General features: G+C 69.9%; 3 protein-coding genes across 5 annotated transcripts; 2 read left to right on the top strand and 1 right to left on the bottom strand.

Annotated features, from left to right (window-relative positions):
- The first annotated feature begins 1693 nt into the window (after positions 1 to 1693).
- Positions 1694 to 8344, top strand: SEMA4C (semaphorin 4C). 2 transcript variants are annotated; one of them, XM_038171876.2, is made up of 15 exons: positions 1694 to 1886; positions 2206 to 2335; positions 3558 to 3706; positions 3820 to 3882; positions 3983 to 4081; positions 4690 to 4786; positions 4879 to 4995; positions 5068 to 5219; positions 5324 to 5499; positions 5582 to 5726; positions 5815 to 6037; positions 6113 to 6228; positions 6318 to 6475; positions 6552 to 6622; positions 6763 to 8344. In XM_038171876.2, exons 2-15 carry the CDS (start codon positions 2227 to 2229, stop codon positions 7587 to 7589), a joined length of 2502 nt encoding a protein of 833 aa, XP_038027804.1. In that variant the 5' UTR covers positions 1694 to 1886; positions 2206 to 2226; the 3' UTR covers positions 7590 to 8344. The 2 variants fall into 2 exon arrangements, with proteins under 2 accessions (XP_038027804.1, XP_038027803.1); XM_038171875.2 differs by having other exon boundaries at positions 2203 to 2335.
- Positions 8345 to 8574: 230 nt separating this feature from the next.
- On the top strand, positions 8575 to 10995 carry ANKRD39 (ankyrin repeat domain 39). Of its 2 annotated transcripts, XM_072027186.1 has the most exons (5): positions 8575 to 8718; positions 9132 to 9222; positions 9590 to 9693; positions 10464 to 10667; positions 10757 to 10995. In XM_072027186.1, the coding sequence occupies exons 1-5, from the start codon at positions 8590 to 8592 to the stop codon at positions 10892 to 10894; spliced, it is 666 nt and encodes a 221-aa protein (XP_071883287.1). In that variant the 5' UTR covers positions 8575 to 8589; the 3' UTR covers positions 10895 to 10995. The 2 variants fall into 2 exon arrangements, with proteins under 2 accessions (XP_071883287.1, XP_038027801.1); XM_038171873.2 differs by lacking the exons at positions 8575 to 8718; positions 9132 to 9222 and adding an exon at positions 9297 to 9455.
- A 772-nt stretch (positions 10996 to 11767) lies between these two features.
- On the bottom strand, positions 11768 to 19050 carry CNNM4 (cyclin and CBS domain divalent metal cation transport mediator 4). Its single transcript, XM_038171872.2, has 7 exons — positions 17542 to 19050; positions 14582 to 14725; positions 14356 to 14493; positions 13813 to 13982; positions 13543 to 13642; positions 13045 to 13220; positions 11768 to 12959 (listed from the first exon to the last, which is right to left on the bottom strand). The coding sequence occupies exons 1-7, from the start codon at positions 19010 to 19012 to the stop codon at positions 12765 to 12767; spliced, it is 2394 nt and encodes a 797-aa protein (XP_038027800.1). The 5' UTR covers positions 19013 to 19050; the 3' UTR covers positions 11768 to 12764.
- Between the last annotated feature and the right edge of the window lie 559 nt (positions 19051 to 19609).

Raw genomic sequence — 19609 nt, 5'->3', positions numbered from 1 at the left:
GAGCCGCGCGGCGCGCTCCCGCCGCCGCCGCCCCGAGCCTTCGCCGCCGCCGCCTCCTCCTCCTCCTCCTCCCCCCGCCGCCGCCGCGCCCCCCCCCCCGGGGGCCGCCCGCCCCCGCCGCGCCCCGAGGTGAGTCCCCCCCCCCCCCTCCGCCCCCTCGTCTCCTCCTCCCCCCCCCCCCGCCGCCCCCGGTTGCCCCCGCCCCGCCCCGGTATTGTTGTGGCGGAGCCGCGGGGGCGGGGGGAGGAGGGGGGAGGTGCTTTGTTCCCCCCCCAAGCCCCCTTTTCTCCCCCCCCCGGTGCTGTCGGTACCCCCCCCCCCCCACTAGCGCACCCCCCCGCCCCGATCCCTCCGTGCGCCCCCCCCCCGGTACCGGCAGCCCCGGCCCCGCTGCTGGCGGTGGGGCCCCCCCGCGGGGTGTGGGTGGGGGGGGTGGGGGGCTCGGCCCCACGGGGGGGGGACCCCCGGGATGGCACCGCTGGGACCCCCTGGGGGTGTCCTGTGCCTGCAGCGGGGGGACGGGGACACCGGGACCGTGGCACCACGACAGTGCCCACGGCACCCCAACTGCGCCCCTGGCACCCCAATTGTGTCCAGGGCACCCCAATTGTGTCCAGGGCACCCCAATTGTGTCCAGGGCACCCCGCTTGTGCCGTGATCCTGCAGCTGTAGCTGTGGCACCCCAATTGTGCCCATGGCACCCCAACCATGCCCATGGCACCCTAGTCGTGTCCCTGGCACCCCGCTTGTGTCCGTGGCACCCCAATTGTGCCCATGGCACCCCGCCCCTGCTCCTGGCCCTGGGGCTGTGCCCATGGCACCCCGACTGTGCCCCTGACACCCCAATTGTGCCCACAGCACCCCGGTTGTGCCCATGGCACCCAGACCCTGCTCTTAGCCATGGGGCTGTGCCCGTGGCACCCCAACCATACCCATGGCACCCTGACTGTGCCCATGGCACCCCGATTGTGCCTGTGGCACCCCGACAGTGCCCGTGGCACCCTGGTTTTCCCCATGGCACCGTGACCCTGCTCTTAGCTCTGGGGCTGTGCCCCTGGCACCCCGACAGTGTCCCTGGCACCCCGACAGTGCCCGTGGCACCCTGGTTTTCCCCGTGGCACCCAGACCCTGCTCTTGGCCCTGGGGCTGTGCCCGTGACACCCCAGCCATGCCCACGGCACCCCAGCTGTGCCTGTGACACCCCAACGGTGCCCGTGGCACCTTAATCTTGCCCCCGGCACCCCAAAAATGCCCATAACCCCCCCCCCCCGTTTTGCCTGTGGCACCCTGCCCCGGCTCTTGGTGGCACCCTGACCATACCCACAGCATCCCGACCATGCCCCTGGCACCCCAAAATGCCCATGCGCCCCCCCCCCCCTATGCCTATGACCCCCCACCCGTGCCGCTGACCCCCTGACCGTGCCCACGCCATGGGCACCCCCTCCTCCCACTTCCCCCCCCCCCCAGCTGCCACGGGCAGCCCGTCCGGGGCGTCCCCCATTCCCACGCCCGTGGGGGGCCCCTTCCCGGCCCCCCACCCTCCCGGAAACCCTTCCCCAGCCCCCCCCCCGCTTCCTGCTTCCCCCCGGCCGGGCAGAACAATTCCCGGCCGCCCGCTCGCTCGCCCGGCCGCATCCTGCCCTGCCGGGCGGGGGGCAGCGGGGGCACCCCTGGGGTGCTGGGGCTGCTGCCGGGGAGGGGGGGGGGGGCACGGGACGGGGGGGTGAGGCTGTCCCTGGAGGGGGGGGAGGAAGAGGAAGGGCCTGTTTCCTCCTGCGTGGCCCCCCCCGGACCCGCCTGGATGCGTCAGGGCGGGAAGTGGCCGGAGGAGTGACCGCGGGGACGGAGCGGGTGGGGGGCACCGCGGGCTGCACCCCCCCATCAGGGTAGGGAGAGGCTTGGGGGGCACCCAGACCCCGGCAGGGAGCGGGGGGGGGTCTCTGCCACCTGGACGGATTGAGCCCAGGGGGGCCGCACGCCCACGGGGGTCCCAGAGAGGCCCCCCCAGGACCCTGACCCCACGCCTCGTGTCCCCCCCACCCCGTCCCGCGTGGGGTGCCTCGGCCTCGTGACGCGCGGCCCTCAATGCCCGCCTTGTCCCCGCGCCGCCCGCGTGACGCCGCCACCGCCGGGGGTGACGCCCCGTAACCCTGACCAGGGCTGGGTGTCCCCCCCCCCACACCCCTTTCCCCTCCCCAAAAGCAGCCCACCCCCCCTGCCGGCACCATGGCCCCCCGCTCGCTGCTGGCCCTCGCCTCGCTGCTGGCACTCGTCCCCAGCGCCACCCCGGGGTCCTCGTGGAGCGCCGTGCCCCGAAAAACCGTCCCCTACGCGGGTGAGTACCATAACCCCCCCCCCCCAGAACAGGTCCCCGTCCCTTTGTCCTGTCCCCCGTTGTCACTCGTGCCAGCGCCCGAGGTGCCATCCCTTGGCCGTGCCAGCACCCCGTGTCCCCCATCTGTGCCGCGTGCTGTGTCCCTGTCCCCGTGCCATGCCAGCCCCGCTGTCCCCGTCCCTTTGCTGTGCCCCGTGTTCTTGTCCCCGTGCTGTGCCAGCACCCGGGGACCCCCAGCCGTTTGCCGTGCCGGTGTCCTATGTCCCCGTCCCTTTGCCACGTCCCTTGTCCCCATCCTCGTGCTGTGCCAGCACCCCACGTCCCCTTTCCGTGCCCCGTTGCACCATCCCCGTGCCCTCTGTCCCCAATTCCTGTGCCATGCCAGTGCCCCATGTCCCCATGCCCGTGCCCCCTGTCCCTGCCCTGTGCCAGCGTCCCCGTGCCGTGTCCCATGCCCGTGTCCCAGACCCCGTCCCTTTGTCACGCTGCTGTCCCCGTTCCTTGCCCCGTGTCCCTGCTCTGTCCCCAACACCCCTGTCCCCACAGGGTCCCCGTGCCGTGCCCATGCCCCAGCCCCTGTCCCTTTGCCGTGCCGCTGTCCCCATTTCACGCCCCGTGCTCATACCCGAGCCCCCCCTGTGCCCAAGTCCCCGTGCCCCAGACCCCCCCGTCCCTTTCCTGTGCCATTGTCCCTGTGCTGCGCCCCCACCCATGCCCCCGTTCCTATACCCTGCCCCCTGTCCCCGTGCCATGCCCCTGTCCCTACGCTGTGCCCCCCGTGCCGTGCCCAAGCCCCCCGGCCCCGTTCCGTGCCCCCCACCGCTGTGGCGTGCCCAGGCCCCCCCCAGTGCCCCCATCCCTGTCCCTTGTCCCCGTCCCGGTGCCGTCCCCGCCCGGGGCCCTGCTGCCTGCCCTGTCAATGGGGCCTTTCTACGGGCTCGGCCTGGCCTGGGGGCGGGCAGGGGGGGCTCGGGGTGGGGGGGGGGCGCGGGGTCTCGCCAAAGGCCGCTGTGTTCCCCGGCGCCGCCAGCGCCTGCAGCGGTGACAAAGAGCCCTTTGTGCGCGGGGGGGCCGGGGGGCTTCCGGAGGGGGCCGCGGGTGCCCCGGGGTGCCAGCGGTGCCCACCCGCGGCCTGGGGGTGGGGGGACGGCCACGGGGATGGCGGTGGCCTTGCCTCGATGTCCCCACGACCCCCCCCACCCCCCAATTTGCTGTCCCGCAGAGCTGAAGGACGCGGCCAAGCGCTTCTCGCGGGGGGGGGTCTCGCACTACCTGACGCTGACGCTGGATGAGGCCGAGGCCCTGCTCTACGTGGGGGCCCGCGAGGCCGTCTTCGCCCTGGCCACCGGCACCGTGGAGCTGAAGGCGGCGGTGAGCCCCCCCTGGAGCTTTGGGGGGGGGGGGGGATTTTTATTTTTTTTTTTAAGGGGGGAGCGTTGGGGGGAGCCCTCCTGCTGACCCCTTTTCTCCCCCCCCCCCCCCAGATCTCCTGGGAGGCCCCCGTGGAGAAGAAAGCCGAGTGCATCCAGAAGGGCAAAAACAACCAGGTTGGGGGGCGCAGAGGGGGCTGTGGGGGGGGTGTGGGGCACCCCCAGTTTGCGTGGCACCCCCCCCTCGTCAATTAACCATGTGTTGCCCCCCCCCCAGACCGACTGCTTCAACTACGTGCGCTTCCTGCAGAGCTACAACAGCTCCCACCTGTACGCCTGCGGCACCTACGCCTTCCAGCCCAAGTGCACCTACATCGTGAGTGCGGCCCCCCCACCCCGAGGGACCCCCCCAAAAAAAACCCAGCCACGTCCAGTGCTGCTCCCCCTGCTGGGAGCCTCGGCCTGGGGCCTCTGTGTTAGGCTGCGGGTTCCAGGGCAGCCCCCTCTGGTGCTGGAGCTTCGTTTTGGGGAGGTCCCTGTGTCCAGGAGCATTGTTTGGGGGTGTCCTTGTATCAACGAACATCGTTTGGGGGCGTCCCTGTGTCCAGAAACATCATTTGGGGGGGGTCCCTGTGTCCAGGAGGGTCTTCTGGGGGGTTGTCCTTGTCCCAAGGGATATCATTTGGGGATGTCCTGTCCCCAGGAGCATGATTTGGGGGGTCCCTGTCCCCAGGAGCACCATTTGGGGGGGTCCCTGTCCCCAGGAGCACCATTTGGGGGTGTCCCTATCCCCAGGAGCATCAATCCAAGGCCGTCCCTGTCCCCAGGAGCACCATTGGGTGTCCCTGTCCCACGAAGGCTATCCAGGGGTGTCCCTGTCCCCAGGGGGGTCACCTGGGTTGTCCCCGTGCCCTGGGGCTGGTTGGGCGCGGGGGGGATGTGACGTGGGGAGGGGGTTTGGCCCCCCCACTCCCGTGCCCCCAGGAGCTGTCCGGCTTCACCCTGGACCAAGTGGCTTTCGAGGACGGCAAGGGCAAGTGCCCGTACGACCCCACCAAGGGACACACCGGCCTCATCGTGGGTAGGTGGCACCGTGGGGCACCCCCTGCCCCCCCCGGCGGCCTCGGGGGGTGCCCACCCTGCCCCTAACCCCCCCTAACCCCCCCCTTGCAGACGGCGAGCTGTACTCGGCCACCTTCAACAACTTCCTGGGCACGGAGCCCGTCATCCTCCGCAACCTGGGCCCGCACTACTCCATGAAGACGGAGTACCTCACCTCCTGGCTCAACGGTACGCCGGGCTCCCGGGGGGGGGCATGTCCCCCCCCTGGCTTGCTGCTACCCGTCTCCTTTTACCCCGCAGAGCCCCACTTCGTGGCCTCGGCGTACGTGCAGGAGAGCGCAGCCAGCAGCACAGGGGACGACGACAAGGTTTATTTCTTCTTCAGCGAGCGGGCGGTGGAGTACGACTGCTACGCGGAGCAGGTGGTGGCCCGCGTGGCGAGGGTCTGCAAGGTACGGGGGAGGGGGGCGTCCCCTACCGCGGGGTGCTGTCCCGGCGGGGCTCGGTGCAGCTGGCAAAGGCGCCGGTGCTGCCCTGACGCCCGCTCGGTGCCCAGGGGGATGTCGGCGGTGCCCGCACGCTGCAGAAGAAGTGGACGACCTTCCTCAAGGCTCGCCTGGTGTGCTCGGCGCCCGAGCAGCAGCTCCACTTCAACCGCCTCCAGGCTGTCTTCACCCTGCCCGGGGCCGACTGGCAGGACACGACGTTTTTTGGGGTCTTCCAGGCCCGCTGGTGAGCGCGTGGGAAGTGGCCCCACAGCCCCCAGAGGGTTCCCCGTGGTCGGTGCCCCCCCAAACCTTCACTGTCCCTGCAGGGGGGACGTGGACGTCTCGGCTATCTGCCGGTACCACATCCTGGAGGTGAAGAAGGCGTTCGAGGGGCCCTACAAGGAGTACCGGGAGCAGGCGCAGAAGTGGGGCCGCTACTCGGACGAGGTGCCGAGCCCCCGTCCCGGGGCGGTGAGTGCTGGGGGGGGGCACGGGGCCGTGGCAGAGGGTGGGGGGGCACAGGGGCCGGCTGTGTGCTGACGGCACTGTCTGTCCCCAGTGCATCACCGACTGGCACCGCCAGAACGGCTTCGCCAGCTCCCTGGAGCTGCCCGACAACACCCTCAACTTCGCCAAGAAGCACCCGCTGATGGACGAGCCCATCCTGCCCCACCGCGGGCGCCCGCTGCTGCTCAAGAAGGACGCCAACTTCACCCAGCTGGTGGTGGACCGGGTGTCGGGGCTGGACGGCACCATCTACGAGGTGCTCTTCATCGGCACAGGTACCTTGCCGGGCGGCCGGGGGGGACGCAGGGGAGCTGTGGGGACGCCCCTCACCCTCCTGCCACGGCCCGCAGGTGACGGCTGGGTGCACAAGGCGCTGAACCTGGGCGCTCACGTCCACCTGGTCGAGGAGCTGCAGGTTTTCGAGCCGGCGCAGCCCGTGGAGAGCCTGGTGCTGGCGGGTCGGAAGGTGAGCGGTGCCGCGGGAAGGGGCTGGGGGCCACGGCGTCGCGCGGTGTCACCTCACTGTCACCTCCCCGCCTGTCCCTGCCCTCGCAGAAGCTGCTCTTCGCCGGCTCGCGCTTCCAGGTGGCCCAGCTGCCGCTGGCCGACTGCAGCCGCTACCAGTCCTGCACGGACTGCGTCCTCGCCCGGGACCCGTACTGCGCCTGGAGCCGCAACGCCAGCCTCTGCGTCCGCACCGAGGGCCTCAACGGGTAAGGGGGTGCCCGCGGGACTCCCCGTTGCGCTGCGGGGCCCCCCCCTCACCTCCGCCGCCGTCTCCTCCCGCAGGTCCCAGCTGGTCCAGGACGTGCTGAGCTCTGACACCCGCGCATGCACCCTGCCGCAGGTGGCCAAGCAAGGTGAGACCCGGCGCCGCGTGGAGCCGGGACGTTGGGGACGTGTCACGGGGGCGGCAGGGCACGTGGCACGGGAGGTGACACCTCAGGGACACCCCCGGTGCTGTGCGCCCCCCTCCTGACTCGCCCCTCTCCTCCCCCAGGGCCCATCATCCCCAAAAACGTGACGGTGGTGGCGGGCACCGACCTGGTGCTGACGTGCCGCCTGGGCTCCAACCTGGCGCAGGCGCTGTGGACCTTCGAGGGGCGAGCGCTGGCGGCCGAGCAGGCGCTGGTGCTGCACGACGCCCGCCTGCGGGCGCTGGTGGTGCCGGGGGCCGGGGCGCAGCACAGCGGCACGTACCGCTGCTACTCGGAGGAGCAGGGCGCCCGGCTGGGCAGCGAGGTGTACCGGGTGGCGGTGCTGGCCGGCCCGGGGGTGCCGCTGGAGACGCGGGCGCCGCTGGAGAGCCTGGGGCTGGTGTGGGTGGTGGCGGTGTGCCTGGGCGCCCTGTGCCTGGTGCTGGTGCTGGTGGTGTTCTCGCTCTGGCGGCGGCTGCGGGAGGAGCTGGGCAAAGGTGCCAAAGCCATCGAGAGCACCCTGGTGTACCCCATCGAGCTGCCCAAGGAGCCCCCCAGCCCGCGCTTCGTGCCCAGCGCCGCCTCCGACTCGGACGAGAAGCTCTGGGACCCGGCCAGCTACTACTACTCGGACGGCTCGCTCAAGATCGTGCCGGGCCACGCCGTCTGCCGCAACGGCGGCCCCCCGGGTGCCACCTCACCACCCAGCGCCATCCCCGGGCAGCCCCTGCACTCGCCCACCCGCATCCACCTGGGTCCCCTGCGCGGTTCCTCCTCCAACGGCTACATCCGCCTGGCGCTGGGTGCCGAGGAGCGGCCGCCCTGCGCCGACCTGGCCGAGGAGCTGCGGCGCAAACTGCAGCAGCGCCAGCCCCTGCCCGACTCCAACCCCGAGGAGTCGTCGGTCTGAGCCGCCACCGTGCAGCCGAACCTACCTCAGGGCCCGGCACCCGCCGCCAGGACGCCGGCGCCCGCCGCGGGGATCGCCGCCCCGCTGCCAGCACCCGCCTTGGGGCTGCAGCACGGGGAAACGGCACCCGGCTCGGGACCGCGGCACGGGCACCGGCAGCCACCTGGGCACCGCGTCCTGCCTGCCTCGGGTGACACCGCTGGGGCTCGGCTGTCCCCGTGTCACCACCTCCACCGTCGGTACTGCGCCCTGGGCGCTGCGTCTGGCTTTGGGAACCGCGACCCGGGCACCGGGACAAGGCTTGGGGACCGGGACCCGTTTTGGGGACCGTGTCCTAGGCACCAGGACAAGGCTTGGGGACTGCGTCCCAGGCATTGGGACAGGGCTTGGGGACCGCGCCCCGCCTTGGGGACAGTGTCCTGTGCCCAGGGACAGGGCTTGGGGACGGTCGCCCATTTTGGGGACCGTGTCCTAGGCACCGGGACAAGGCTTGGGGACCGTGTCCCGGGCTCTGGAGCCTGCTTGGGGCCCCGTGGCACAGCGGGGGCCACGTCCAGGGCCTTGGGACCATTTTTGGGGACGGTGACCCGCCTTGGGGGCCGTGCCCCGTGTCCCCCCCCCCCACCGTGTCCCACCGCGGGCCCTTTTCGGCCGCCTCCACGAGGACTTTTCGGGTTTTTTTCCTTCCTGAGAACTTTTCTATCCGCCCCCTCCCGGGGGGGCCCGGCTGTAAATACCCCCCCCCCCCCCCCGCCTGCTGCCCCCCCCCCCCCCCCTGCACGCCGCCCGCCTGGGCCCCTTTTGTATAACCCCCCCCCACCCCCAGTGTAATTTATTTGTTACCGAAATATATTTATTTGCTGTAAATACCCGAGTATTTTTATATTAATAATAAAAAGGAGGAAAAAAAAAAAAAAAAGAGAAAAAAGCGGGGATGCGTCCGGTGCTGGGGGGGGGGGGGTGTGGGCTCCCCCCCACCCCCCCCCCGGGTGCTGAGCTCATGGAAAACGGCGGCGCTCGGGGCTATAAAAGGGCATCGCGGCGCCGTTCCCAGGCCGGGGGGGGCCCGGCCGCCCCCCGGGGCCTGCGGCTGCCCGGGGCTGGCCCCGAGCCCGGTGCCCCCCCCCCGGTAGGGACCCGATTGGGGTGGGGGTGGTCCCCGGGGGGGGGGTGGGGGGGCCCTGCCGGGAAGCAGGGAGAGGGCCGGAAGCCGCAGCCGGGTCCCGGCGGGGCCTGGGAGCTGGGCCCGGAGCCAGGCGGCGGCCCCGGGGCCGTGGGAAGCGGGGACGGGGCGGGGGCACCGGGGGGGGCACCGGGGGGAGGAGGGGAGGGGAGGGGGCGCCCCCTGCCGGAGGGGTGGGGGAGTGCGCATGCGCTGCGGCGCTCGGGGATCGGGCGAGGGGGTGCTCGGGTGAGTTCGGAACCACTCGGGAACCTTCGGGACCACTCGGGAGCCTTCGGGAGTGCTCGGGTGCTGCTCGGCTCCCTTCGGCTCTGCCGGGCTCCCTTCGGAACCACTCGGGTGCCTTCGGAATCACTCAGGTGTCTTCGGGACCATTCGGGTCTCTTCGGAACCACTCGGGTGCCGCTCGGCTCCCTTCGTCTCTACCGGGCTCCCTTCGGAACCGCTCGGGTACCGTTCGGGCACCTTCGGAACCACTCGGCTCCCTTCGGCCCTGCTCGGGTCTCACTCGGGCCCCCTTCGTCTCCACTCGGCTCCGTTCGGCCGCGCTCGGCTCCTTTCGCCCCCCCCGCCCCGGCCGATGGCTGCGGGCCGCCGCCGCTCCCCCCCGGGGCCGTGCTGCCCCCCGGGGGCGGCGGTGCCGGGCGTGAGGCAGAGCCTGGCCGAGATGGACTTCGAGCGGGGTCCGCGGCCGGGCCGGGCCTGGGGGGGGGCGAGGCGGGGTGTGTGGGGGGGCTGAGGGGGCGGGGGGGGCCGGGTCCCGGTTCCCGGTGCCGGTTCCCGGTGCCCCCGGTCTGAGCCCGGCCGCTGCCCGCAGGGATCTGGGCGGCAGCGCGGGACGGGGACGAGGCGCGGGTGCTGCAGCTGCTGGAGCGGCGGGGGGAGCCCAGCGAGACCGACACGGCCGGGTACACCGCGCTGGTACGGGGGGCAACGGGCACCGGGGGGGCACCGGGGGGCACCGGGGGGCACCGGGGGGCACCGGGGGGCTGGGGGGAGGGAGAACCGGGAGAGCACCGGGGAATGGGGGAGGGAACCGGGGGGGAACCGGGTGTATTGGGGAGGCACCGGGTACCGGGAGGGAAACCGGAGGGCACCGGGGACCGGGGGGGGAACCGGAGGGGAACCGGGTACCGGGGGAGGGAGAACCGGGAGAGTACCGGGGAATGGGGGAGGGAACCGGGGGGGAACCGGGTACCGGGGGGAGTGAGAACCGGCGGAGCACCGGGGACCGGGGGGGGGACACCGGAGGGCACCGGGGACCGGGGGAGGAACTGGGGGAGCACCGGGTACTGGGGGGGAGAACCGGGGGGCACCAAATACCGGGGGGGGTAGAAACCGGGGGGACAACAGGTACCTGGAGGAGAACCGGGTACCGGGCGGGGGGGGGAACCGGGTGGGCACTGAGCACTGGGAGGCGGAACCGGGGGCGCACTGGGTACGGGGGCAGGAGCTGGGGGGGCACTGGGTACCGGGAGGGGAACGGGGAGGGCACCGGGTACCGGGGGGGAGGAACCGGGGGGGCACTGGGTGTGAGGTGGGGGAGGCCACCAGGGGGCACCGGGCACCGGTGAGGGGAAACCAGGAGGGCACCGGGTACCAAGGGGGGCAGAATTGGGGAGGGGGCACCGGGTGGGCACCGGCTACCGGGGGGGGGAGAAGCCGCTCAGCCTCCCCGTTGCCCCCCCCAGCACTACGCCAGCCGTAACGGGCACCTGGGGGTGTGCCGCCTGCTGCTGCAGCGCGGTGCCCGCTGCGACGCCCGCACGCCCGGCGGTGCCACCGCCCTGCACCGCGCCTGCTACTGCGGCCACCTGCCCGTGGTCCGGCTCCTCCTGGAGCACGGCGCCGACCCCTCCGCCGCCGACGGGGACGGCCGCACCGGGCTGCACAAGGTGGGTGGCGGGGACGGGACCCCCGCCCGCGGTGCCACCCGCGGTGACGCCCACGGTGACGCCCGCAGTGACGCCGGTGTCACCCGCAGGCGGCTGAGTGTGGCCACCGGGACGTCTGCGCCCTGCTCCTGCAGCTCGACCCCGCGCTGGCGGCCGCCCTCGACGCCCGGGGACGACGGCCCTGCGACACGGCGGACCCCGCGCTCCAGGACCTGCTGGATGGCTGAGGGGGGAGCGGTGAGGCCGGTGTGGATTTGGGGGGGGGGGGGACCCGCAGGGCTCTGTCCCCGCTGGAAAAAAAGAACAAAACCAGGTCCCGGCACCAAAACCCGGCTCTGCCTCTCTGTCCCCTGCGCATGGTGCGGACGTGGTGGTGGCGGCGCACGGAGAGCGTCGGAGGGGACACGGCCCCGTCCCAATCCCCCCCCAGGGACCTGCAGGGCGCTATGGAACGGGCAGGGGGGGGCACCTCCTTTTGTCCTCCTTTGGGACAGGCGCGTGCCCTTGTCGCTGCCCCTCCGGCGACCTTTTATCGCCTCCAAAACCAAAACACTGGGACAAAAAAAAAAAAAAAAACCGCTTCCGTGTCCCCCTCCCAGCCCAGCTGGCTTTGGGACACCCACGTCAGGGTGCTCCGAGGAGCTGCAGGTCCTGCGGTTGCAGCTCATGGTGGATGGAGAGCCAGGATTCGCCAAAAGGCAGCTTCGCACCCCAAAAAAAAGCTGCCCCCAGGTGCTGCCCTGCAGCTTGGGGCAGGCAGAGGGGACAGCCTGTGGGTGGGTGACAAGGGACAGCCCCAGGAGCATCCCGGCAGGCAGAGGGGGCGCCGGGCAGGGTGCTGAGGGGGACGGGTGGGGGCGATCAGCCACCCGGTGCCCACAGCTGGAAAGAGACCGGCTGCGCCCTCCGGACACCCCCCCGCAGGTATTTACACACCTCGGGGGGGTCTTGGGGGCTCAGCACCGCCCCGACCCGCTGCCAGCCCCCCTCCAACGCCCCCAGGATCCCGGTGGGGCTCCCCGAGCACCGAGGGCGAAGCGAGTGGGCAGCTCTCAGCCTCCGTCCCCCCCCCAAAGCACGCAAGAGGCCGACGATACAGATATAGAGATTTTTTTATTACCCGATCGGCAAAAAAATAAAATAAAATTCCAGAGTCGGTTCCACAACCTGGGGGGGAGGCTGCAACAGCGGCACCGGCCCCTGCAGGGCCTCCGGGCCCGGCCTCCCCCTCCCCAAAATATACAAATCAAACCCGATGCGAAAAATAAATACAGATTCTCGGGGGGGGAAAGGGTTGCATAGAGGAAGATTTAATAAAAAAGTTTTTTTTTTTTTTATTTCCATCATGATTTAATATTATTATTATTATTATTATTTCTAGCATCTCCCCGCAGAAGAACCTAGGACCTGATAGTCGCGACACGATTAACAAAAATAATTAACCTTCTCCCAATAACTTACAGCGGTCACCCAGGGGACTTGTGCTTTTTGGGGGGGGTGGGGAGGGAGCCCCGGCAGCGACGGGGGGGTCCCGGCTGGCGATTTCGGAGAAACTCCTTGGGAGGAGGCGGAGGGGAGCCCCCCGCCCGTACTTTGGTCACTAGCTGTGTGCCGGATCCTGCCCCCCCGAGCCCCCCGCCCCGGGGCCGCGGCACTCCCTGAGTCACCCCCCCGCCCCGTTCCGCCTCCGTTTTATTGATGTTTTATTTTTTGGGGGGGTTCTCCTGGCTGTCCTCAGCGCCCTCGAAGGAGGAGGCCCGAAAACACCCCCGGGGAGGCCATGGGGGGGGCCCGGCCCGCGGGACCTGAAGCTCCCTGAGCTGCATGCGAACGAACGTCCGCCCGGCCGCGGGGCCTCCGGCCTCCACCGCGCTGAAACCACGGAATCAGTCTCCAAAAAGCAGCAGCAGCAAAACCGGGCTCCCTTTCGGACCGCGCCGCGGGTGCCTGCGGCGAACGCCGGGCGCGTCCGTTCCCTGGGCGGCCGGCGCGGCCCCGTACCCGCTCCGTGGCCACCGGAGCGTTTCTGAGCGGGGCAGGGTCCCCCCCGCAGGGCGGCTGCGGGGGTCCCGATGCGTCCCTGGCCCGCGGCCGGGGTCAGATGGAGTTCTCCATGGGGCTGTGGTTGCTCCGGCGGCTCAGGCAGTTCCTCTCGTTCAGCAGGCTGGTGGTCTCGTCCGCGGGCTCCGGTTTCTCCGGCGGGTCGGGTTTGGGGGCGCTGCTGTCCGGGGACTGGGGACAACTGTCCATGCGGGAGGCGGTGAGGCCGTTCTGGTACTCCTGCCGCGTGATCTGCGGGGGGAATGGAAGAGGATTGGGGTGGAGGATTGGGTCCCCCAGGAGGTCCCGGCCGCCCCCCGGCCCTGCGCAGCCTCACCTTGACGAACTGGAGGTCGGTGAGGGCGCGCACGCTGAAGTCGGCCACGTACGGGGCGCCGGCGTTGAGCTGGTTGTTGCTGCCGCCCACGGGGGACGAGACGGAGTCGGAGCGCTCGTGGTAGCTCAGGGAGGCCGAGCGGTTCAGGCTGCTGACGTGGGACGGGGAGCGGGTCTCTGCGGGGACGGGGGCACGGGGTCAGCACCGCGGCACCGGGCAGGGTCCCGGTGGGTGACCACGGTGCCGAGCCCCTGGTGGTGCTGCCCCAAGTCCTGTCCCGTAGGGTTTGGGGACATGGAGCCGAGCACAGAGTGGTGGGACAGGCGTGTCCCCGAGTGCTTGGTCCCTGCCTGTCACCTCCAAAGGGTCCCCAACTGGAGCCCGGCCACAGCCTCCAGTTCCCCCCGCTCTGGGGACAGCCTCCTCCAGCACCTCCTCTTCCCAACAGCAGCTCTAAAACGGGCGGGGGGCTCTGCCCACGCCGTGGGGGACGCTTACCCGACACCGGAGGCGGGCTGATGGCCATCACCCCGTAGTAGGAGAAGGCTCCTGCCTCGAACTTCATGCACTCCTTGCCGGCCTCCACCTCCACCTTGCCCTAAAAGGGAGAGATGGCGTCAGGCTCCGCACACCGCGTCCCGCAGCGCTGGGCTGGGTGGAAGGAGGCTCCCCAAAGCCCCCCCCGGGGGGTGACGGCTCCCCCCGGGAACCCCAGGCGTGGTCGGTGGCACCGCTCCGCTCCCAGCCAGCGAGGAGGAGCGGCGGTACCTGCAGGATGAGGATGAAGTAGTCGGCTGACTTGTTCTTGGTGTAGAGGAAATGGCGCGGGGACTTCTTGTTCTCCTCGTCAAACTTCAGCTCCTGGATGACGTCCGAGTACTTGAGCAGCCGCAGCAGGATCTTCTCCGAGATGAAGTTGGGCGTGAAGAGCGTCACCTCTGAGGGCGAGGAGGGATGGGGTCAGAGCTGCCGGGGCTCCCTGTCCTCGTCCCGTCCCCTCGGAGGGGGGTACTGGGGGAAGCAGGGGGACCCCAGGCCCCACTGACACCAGCACATGGACGGGACCCTCCTGCAGGGACAGGGCCCTGCCAAGTGTCAGTGCTGCCACCCCTGAGCCCCTTCCCTTTTCGTTTGGGGGCACAGGGTGGGAGGATAGCGGGGTCTCATAGTCACAGCCCCCTCCCTCAATGTGTCCTGCCAAATCCCCGGCTCCTGCTTCAACGCAGCGACCGCCGTGCCCCCGTTTCCCCACCTCTGGGATCCTCCAGGCAGGACAAGGCCACTGGAGAGTGGCATCCCCCCAAAACTCACCCGTGGAGAGGAAGCGGTGAGCGGCCAGCAGCAGCTGCGGGGACACCTTCACCTTCAGCTCGTTGACGGGGTCCTTGAAGGCCGAGAAGTCCCTCTTGTTCTTCTGGTTGCCCACCCGCTTCTTGCTGCGGTTGTCGGCTGCGGGGAGCGCGGCGTTAGCGGGGGCGGGCGGCACCCGGGGGACCCCGGCACGCGACGGGGACGCGGGGCCGAGCCCCGGACCTACTGTAGGTGTCGGATTCGTCCAGGATCTCCGACTTGATGATCTCCTCGATGACGTCCTCCAGCGTCACCAGCCCCAGCACCTCGTAGAAGGGGTCTCCCTCGCCCTCGTTGTTCACCTTCTGCACGATGGCCAGGTGGGACTTCCCTGCGGGCACACGGACGGATGCTCGACACGCGCCGGGCACCCCGATCCCACCGCCCTGGGGGGTCCCGGGCAGCACAGGGGGGGACAGGACCCTGCCACCAGGCCCAGCCCATCCCTCTGCAGCACTTGACCCCGGGCAGGGAACAATAAAGATGTACAAATGGAAACGAGCCCCTGGGCTGGGCGCTCCTTCCTAATTTAATGACAGTAATTAAGGCCGTAACAGCGGCGCCTGCTGGGCTCGGGACGGGACATCTCGGGGTGTGGGCTCAGCCGGGGGGTCACAGGAGAGGGGAGGGGTCCTGGAGGCACCATCCCACGTCAGCGGGGCCTGGGGACATCGGCACAGCTCCGTGCCAGCACCACGGGGCAACCAACGCAGCCACAGCCGCGTTCCCACCAGTGGCCACCACCTCCCTGGGCCTCCTTGGCCACGCTGACCTGTGCTGACCCAGCCCGGAGGGAATGTTCTGGACACCTGGTGCTGCACGGAGCCAAAATACCCAGGGGGAGAGAGCCCAGGGCAGGGAAACGCTGCCTGCAGGGGCCAGGTCCCCAGGAACCCTCCCCAGCCCTGCCTCGGTGACTCCTCTGGCTCCCCGAGCGCAGGTTGCCTGGCTCAGGGTAAATCGAGCGCTGCCATCCCCTCGCCACGAGGCTCCGTTTCTCTTGCTTCAGCCAAAACCTCGCCAACAAAGCTCGCTGCCGGCCACCACCTTCGGGAATTCCCTGCCCTGGGCACGAGGCTCGGCCCCGAAATCCCCACGCTGGCAGCCGGCCGCGCTCCGCACCCTGCGAGCCACCAGGGCAGGCGCTGCCCGCCCGGCGCTGCCCTCCCCGGGGCTCTCTGCTCTTTAATCTCAGCGCGGGGCGGCTGCGGGCGGCTCATCGCCACGCTCCCACCCAGAAAAAGGCTAATTTTAGAGACGGGCACCGCGCAGCTCCCCGGTTCCTCCTCCTTCAGCCAAACACCCACGGCTCGGGCGGCCCCGCTGCGACGAGGCGGCGAAAACGGCACCGAGGGGAGCCCGTGCCCACGGTCACCGTTTGGCCGTGCCGACCCCGGCCTTGGCCGCACCGCCAGCCCGAGGGAGCGGCGAAAGGACGGCGGCACCGGCGGGGCCCAGCCCCGATGAGTCAGGCCGCGGTTCCTCCCCGCGGGCCAAGCGAGGACGAGAGCAAAGGGCGTGACGGCGGCGTGCCCACGGTGGGGACGGGCCCCGCTGCTCACTCCAGGGCTCCCCGGTGCCACCACGGTCCCCACGTTGATGGGGACGGGCCGATTCCCAAGGCCTCCGCTCGCTGGCTGTGTAACCCAGTGAGAAGAAGTCCCACTTTGCCGCTTCCAGGATGTGCAAGAAGCAGCCGCGGGGTTTTGGGGTGTTTGTGGTGCCCATGGTGGGAAGCCAGCAGGGGACAGACAGCCCCTGACCCGCTCCAGGCAAAGCCCTGGTGCTCCCCGGTGTTGTGAAGGGTGAAATGTCCCGTCCCCACTCCAAGATCTGCACCGGGCTGGCACCAAAGCTGCTTCAGGAGCTGTCACCCCGGTACCAGCCTTGGGGATGTGTCCGTGGCACCAGGGAGTGCCCCAAGTGCCCCGCAGCGAGGACGAGCAGGAGCACAGCGGGTGGATTTCCTCTCCTTATCCTTCCGCTCGAAACAGGTCGAAATCTGTTTTGGGGCTGTCAGTGGGGCGGCATCCCCAGGGACCGGGAATTTTGGGGTGACCCCAGAGAGGGCCCCCCAAATCCTCCCGCTCCTGAGCCAGCTATGAAAAGCAACATCATGGCAGGACGTCGGCGGCTTTGGAATCAGAGCGGGCGCGTTTTAAATCCTTTAATAAGGATTCGTCAGAGGGAAAGCCGGCGCCAGCAGCAGCTGTAAGCCCAGCTCCAGCAGCACGGCTGCAGAATCCGACCCCGCTCCCCTTCTGCTGGATTTTGGAAACGGGGCTGGGGGTGGGAATCCCGGCCCGGTGCGAGATGAACGGAGGGAAAAGCACCGGGCGAGAAGGCTCGTGGTCATCGGGGACACAAAGCAGAGGCTGGGAGGCGATGAGATCCCGTCGTGGTCGCAACCACAAGTGACACCGAGCCGCAGCGCGGTCCCTGTGACGATGTTTTGGGGTGTGCCACAAGGACAGGGCCAAGCGCCCCCGGTGTGAGCAGAACGGGAGCCGGAGGAGCAGCGGGGTCACGGCGGTGTCACCCCACAGAGCTGCTCATCCCTGGCAGCGGGGTCCCTGCCCGGTCGGGTGTCCCCTTGTCCCCTCACCAAGGGACACGGCGCCGAGCTGCTGCCAGCCCCTCCTGCCGCCGGGTTGCGTTCGGTTTTTGGGGCCAGCAGGAAGCTCGGGGCCGTCTCGCACGGCAGGGCAGGGCCCTGAGAAGGGAGTGGAGCCGAGCAGGGAGCGGAGCAATTTTCCAGCAGCGTTTCAAGGGCCTCCGGGGCCGATAATTAAAAACGAGGCGCAAGTAAACACTCTCAGAGCGCTTCTAGAGGCGGGCGCCCAGCAGAGATTGCTCTGCCTCCGCCGCCCCGGCGCCGTTACGGAGCGATCCCCGGAGGCGTCGGGCACCGAGACGGGGCCGCTGCCCATCCCCACGCCCCGGTGGGGGCTCCGCAGCCCCCTCGTCCCCTTAAAGCACCCAAAAAGCTCGTGGCCGCCGGGCAGCTCCGTCCCTGGAGAGCTGCCAGGGAGGCTCGGCCGCAGTTTTGCTTCCGGCATCGTGCAACCGGAGCTGGGCAGAAAGCAAGCGGCGGCCCCGGGACGCGCCCCCCTGGTGTGTTTGGCCCCCCCGGCCCTGACCACTCACCCTTTTTGAACTCCTCCAGCATGGCGTCCAGCTTGGTGTCGTGGAAGACGACGTGGACGGGGTGGTTGTAGAACTTGGTGATGGTCTTGAGGGGCGTGCAGTCGTCGGGGTCGACGAAGGCCAGGTCCTTGATGTAGAGGATGTCCATGATGTTGGAGCGCTCGTCCTCGTAGACGGGGATGCGCGTGTAGCCGCTCTCCATGATCTCCGACATGGTGTTGAAGTCCAGGATGGCGTCGCTGTTGATCATGAAGCAGTTCTGCAGCGGGGTCATCACGTCCTCCACCGTCTTGGTGCGCAGCTCCAGGGCGCCCTGGATCATGTTGAGCTCCTCCCGCACCAGGTCGTTGTAGGGCTCCGTCACCTTCAGCATCTCCACCAGCTTCTCCCGGTTGTAGACGGTGCCGATCTCCTGGCCCAGGATGCAGTCCAGGAGCTTGCTGATGGGGTAGGAGAGCGGGAAGGTCACCAGCATGAAGAACTTGGTGACCACGATGGTGTTGGCGCCCACGGCCAGCCCGTGGCGGGAACACAGCGCCTGGGGCACGATCTCCCCGAAGATGACGATGCCGATGGTGGAGGCCACCACGGCGCCGATGCCGGAGCCGATGAGGTCGTCGAGGAGGATGGTGAGCGTGGTGTTGACCAGCACGTTGCCCAGCAGCAGGGAGCACAGCAGGTAGTTCCCCTTGCGGCGGATGGGCTCGATCTTGCGCGCGTAGCGCTTCTCCTTCTCCGTGCCGCAGTTCTGCACGATGCGCAGCTCCATGGGGTCCAGCGCCATGAGGCCCAGGTTGAGCCCGCTGAACATCCCCGACAGCACCAGCAGCCCCCCCAGCAGCGTCACCTGCAGCCAGAGCGGCAGCAGCGACTTCTTCTCCTCCAGCACCACCAGCTGCCCGTCGGGCCCCCGGTGCGGCAGCCAGGGCTGCCCGGGCCCCCTCTGGCTGCACAGCACGTAGGTCTTGGCCCTCTCGTCCTTGCGCAGCGGCTGCACCAGCACTCGGAGCAGCGCCGAGGTGCTGCGGGGCTCGGCGGGGCCGGGCCGCACCACCAGGTCCTGGGAGCGCTCGGGGCAGCTGCCGTTAGCGGCGGCGGCGGCGGCTTCGGCCGAGGCGTTGGCGGAGGGGCGCAGCTCGGCGAAGGCCACCCGCTCGCCGGTGCGCGGGCCCAGCCCCAGCCCGTAGAGGCGCAGCAGGAGCTCGCTGCCCTCCGTCACCCGGATCGGGCCCTGCGCCGCCGCCGCCGGTTTGGAGCTCTCCTCCAGCCGCATGCCCAGGATCACGCTGTCCCCCGCCGCCAGCACCGGGGAGCCGCCGCCGCCGCCGGGCAGCGCCAGGAGGAGCAGCAGCGGCGGTAGCAGAGGCGGGGGGGACGCGGGGCCCCGGCCTCCGCCCGGTCCCGGCCCCGCTGAGCTCCCCCCGCCGCCGCCGCCGCCTCCTCCCCGCCGCCGCCCGCTGCCCGCCGCCATGTTGGGGTCTCGCGGCCGCCGCGCTCGCTGTGACGTCACGCGCCGGAGCCACGCCCCCTCCCCGCCCGGGAGGGGGAGGCCCCGCCCCGCAGCGCTGCCCCGCCCACTCCTCGCCGAGAGCGGGAACGCCCAGAGAGGGGCTTAAAGGGGCGATGGCGGGTGGGGACCACAGGGGGTGGGGTGGGGTGGGGTGGGGTGGGGTGGGGTGGGGTGGGGTGGGGTGGGGTGGGGTGGGGTGGGGTGGGGTGGGATGGGATGGGATGGGATGGGATGGGATGGGATAGAATTAAATGGGATGGGATAGGATGGGATAAGGATAGGATGGGATAGGGTGGGATGGGATAGGATAGGACAGGACAGAACGGGGTTAGGGATGGGATGGGATGATAGGACAGGATAGGAGAGGGTGAGATAGAATGGGATGGGATGGGATCGGGTAGGACAGGATAGGGTAGGATAGAATAAGATGGGATGGGATAGGAGGGGATAGGGTAGGATGGGATGGGATTAGGATAGGATGATGGGATGGACAGGACAGGATAAGGAGGGATGGGATAGGATAGGGTAAAACGGGATAGAACAGAATGGGATGGAATT

This window comes from Anas platyrhynchos, chromosome 23 (assembly GCF_047663525.1).
Source record: "Anas platyrhynchos isolate ZD024472 breed Pekin duck chromosome 23, IASCAAS_PekinDuck_T2T, whole genome shotgun sequence".
In the NCBI taxonomy this organism is placed as follows: Eukaryota; Metazoa; Chordata; class Aves; order Anseriformes; family Anatidae; genus Anas; species Anas platyrhynchos.
The sequence above is the reverse complement of the archived record's forward strand: the minus strand, read 5'-3'. Positions and strand labels throughout refer to the sequence as shown.

Excerpts from the sequence above, each read along its gene's own strand:
- SEMA4C (XM_038171876.2), top strand. The coding sequence starts at position 2,227 with ATGGCCCCCCGCTCGCTGCTGGCCCTCGCCTCGCTGCTGGCACTCGTC. Across the intron at positions 2,336-3,557 it reads AAAAACCGTCCCCTACGCGG|AGCTGAAGGACGCGGCCAAG; the intron begins GTGAGTACCATA and ends GCTGTCCCGCAG. Across the intron at positions 4,787-4,878 it reads ACACACCGGCCTCATCGTGG|ACGGCGAGCTGTACTCGGCC; the intron begins GTAGGTGGCACC and ends CCCCCCTTGCAG.
- ANKRD39 (XM_072027186.1), top strand. The coding sequence starts at position 8,590 with ATGGAAAACGGCGGCGCTCGGGGCTATAAAAGGGCATCGCGGCGCCGT. Across the intron at positions 8,719-9,131 it reads AGCCCGGTGCCCCCCCCCCG|GTGTCTTCGGGACCATTCGG; the intron begins GTAGGGACCCGA and ends GGAATCACTCAG. Across the intron at positions 9,223-9,589 it reads CTCCCTTCGGAACCGCTCGG|GGATCTGGGCGGCAGCGCGG; the intron begins GTACCGTTCGGG and ends CGCTGCCCGCAG.
- CNNM4 (XM_038171872.2), bottom strand. The coding sequence starts at position 19,012 with ATGGCGGCGGGCAGCGGGCGGCGGCGGGGAGGAGGCGGCGGCGGCGGC. Across the intron at positions 13,643-13,812 it reads ACTTCATCCTCATCCTGCAG|GGCAAGGTGGAGGTGGAGGC; the intron begins GTACCGCCGCTC and ends TCTCCCTTTTAG. Across the intron at positions 13,221-13,542 it reads CAGCCCGCCTCCGGTGTCGG|AGACCCGCTCCCCGTCCCAC; the intron begins GTAAGCGTCCCC and ends CCGTCCCCGCAG.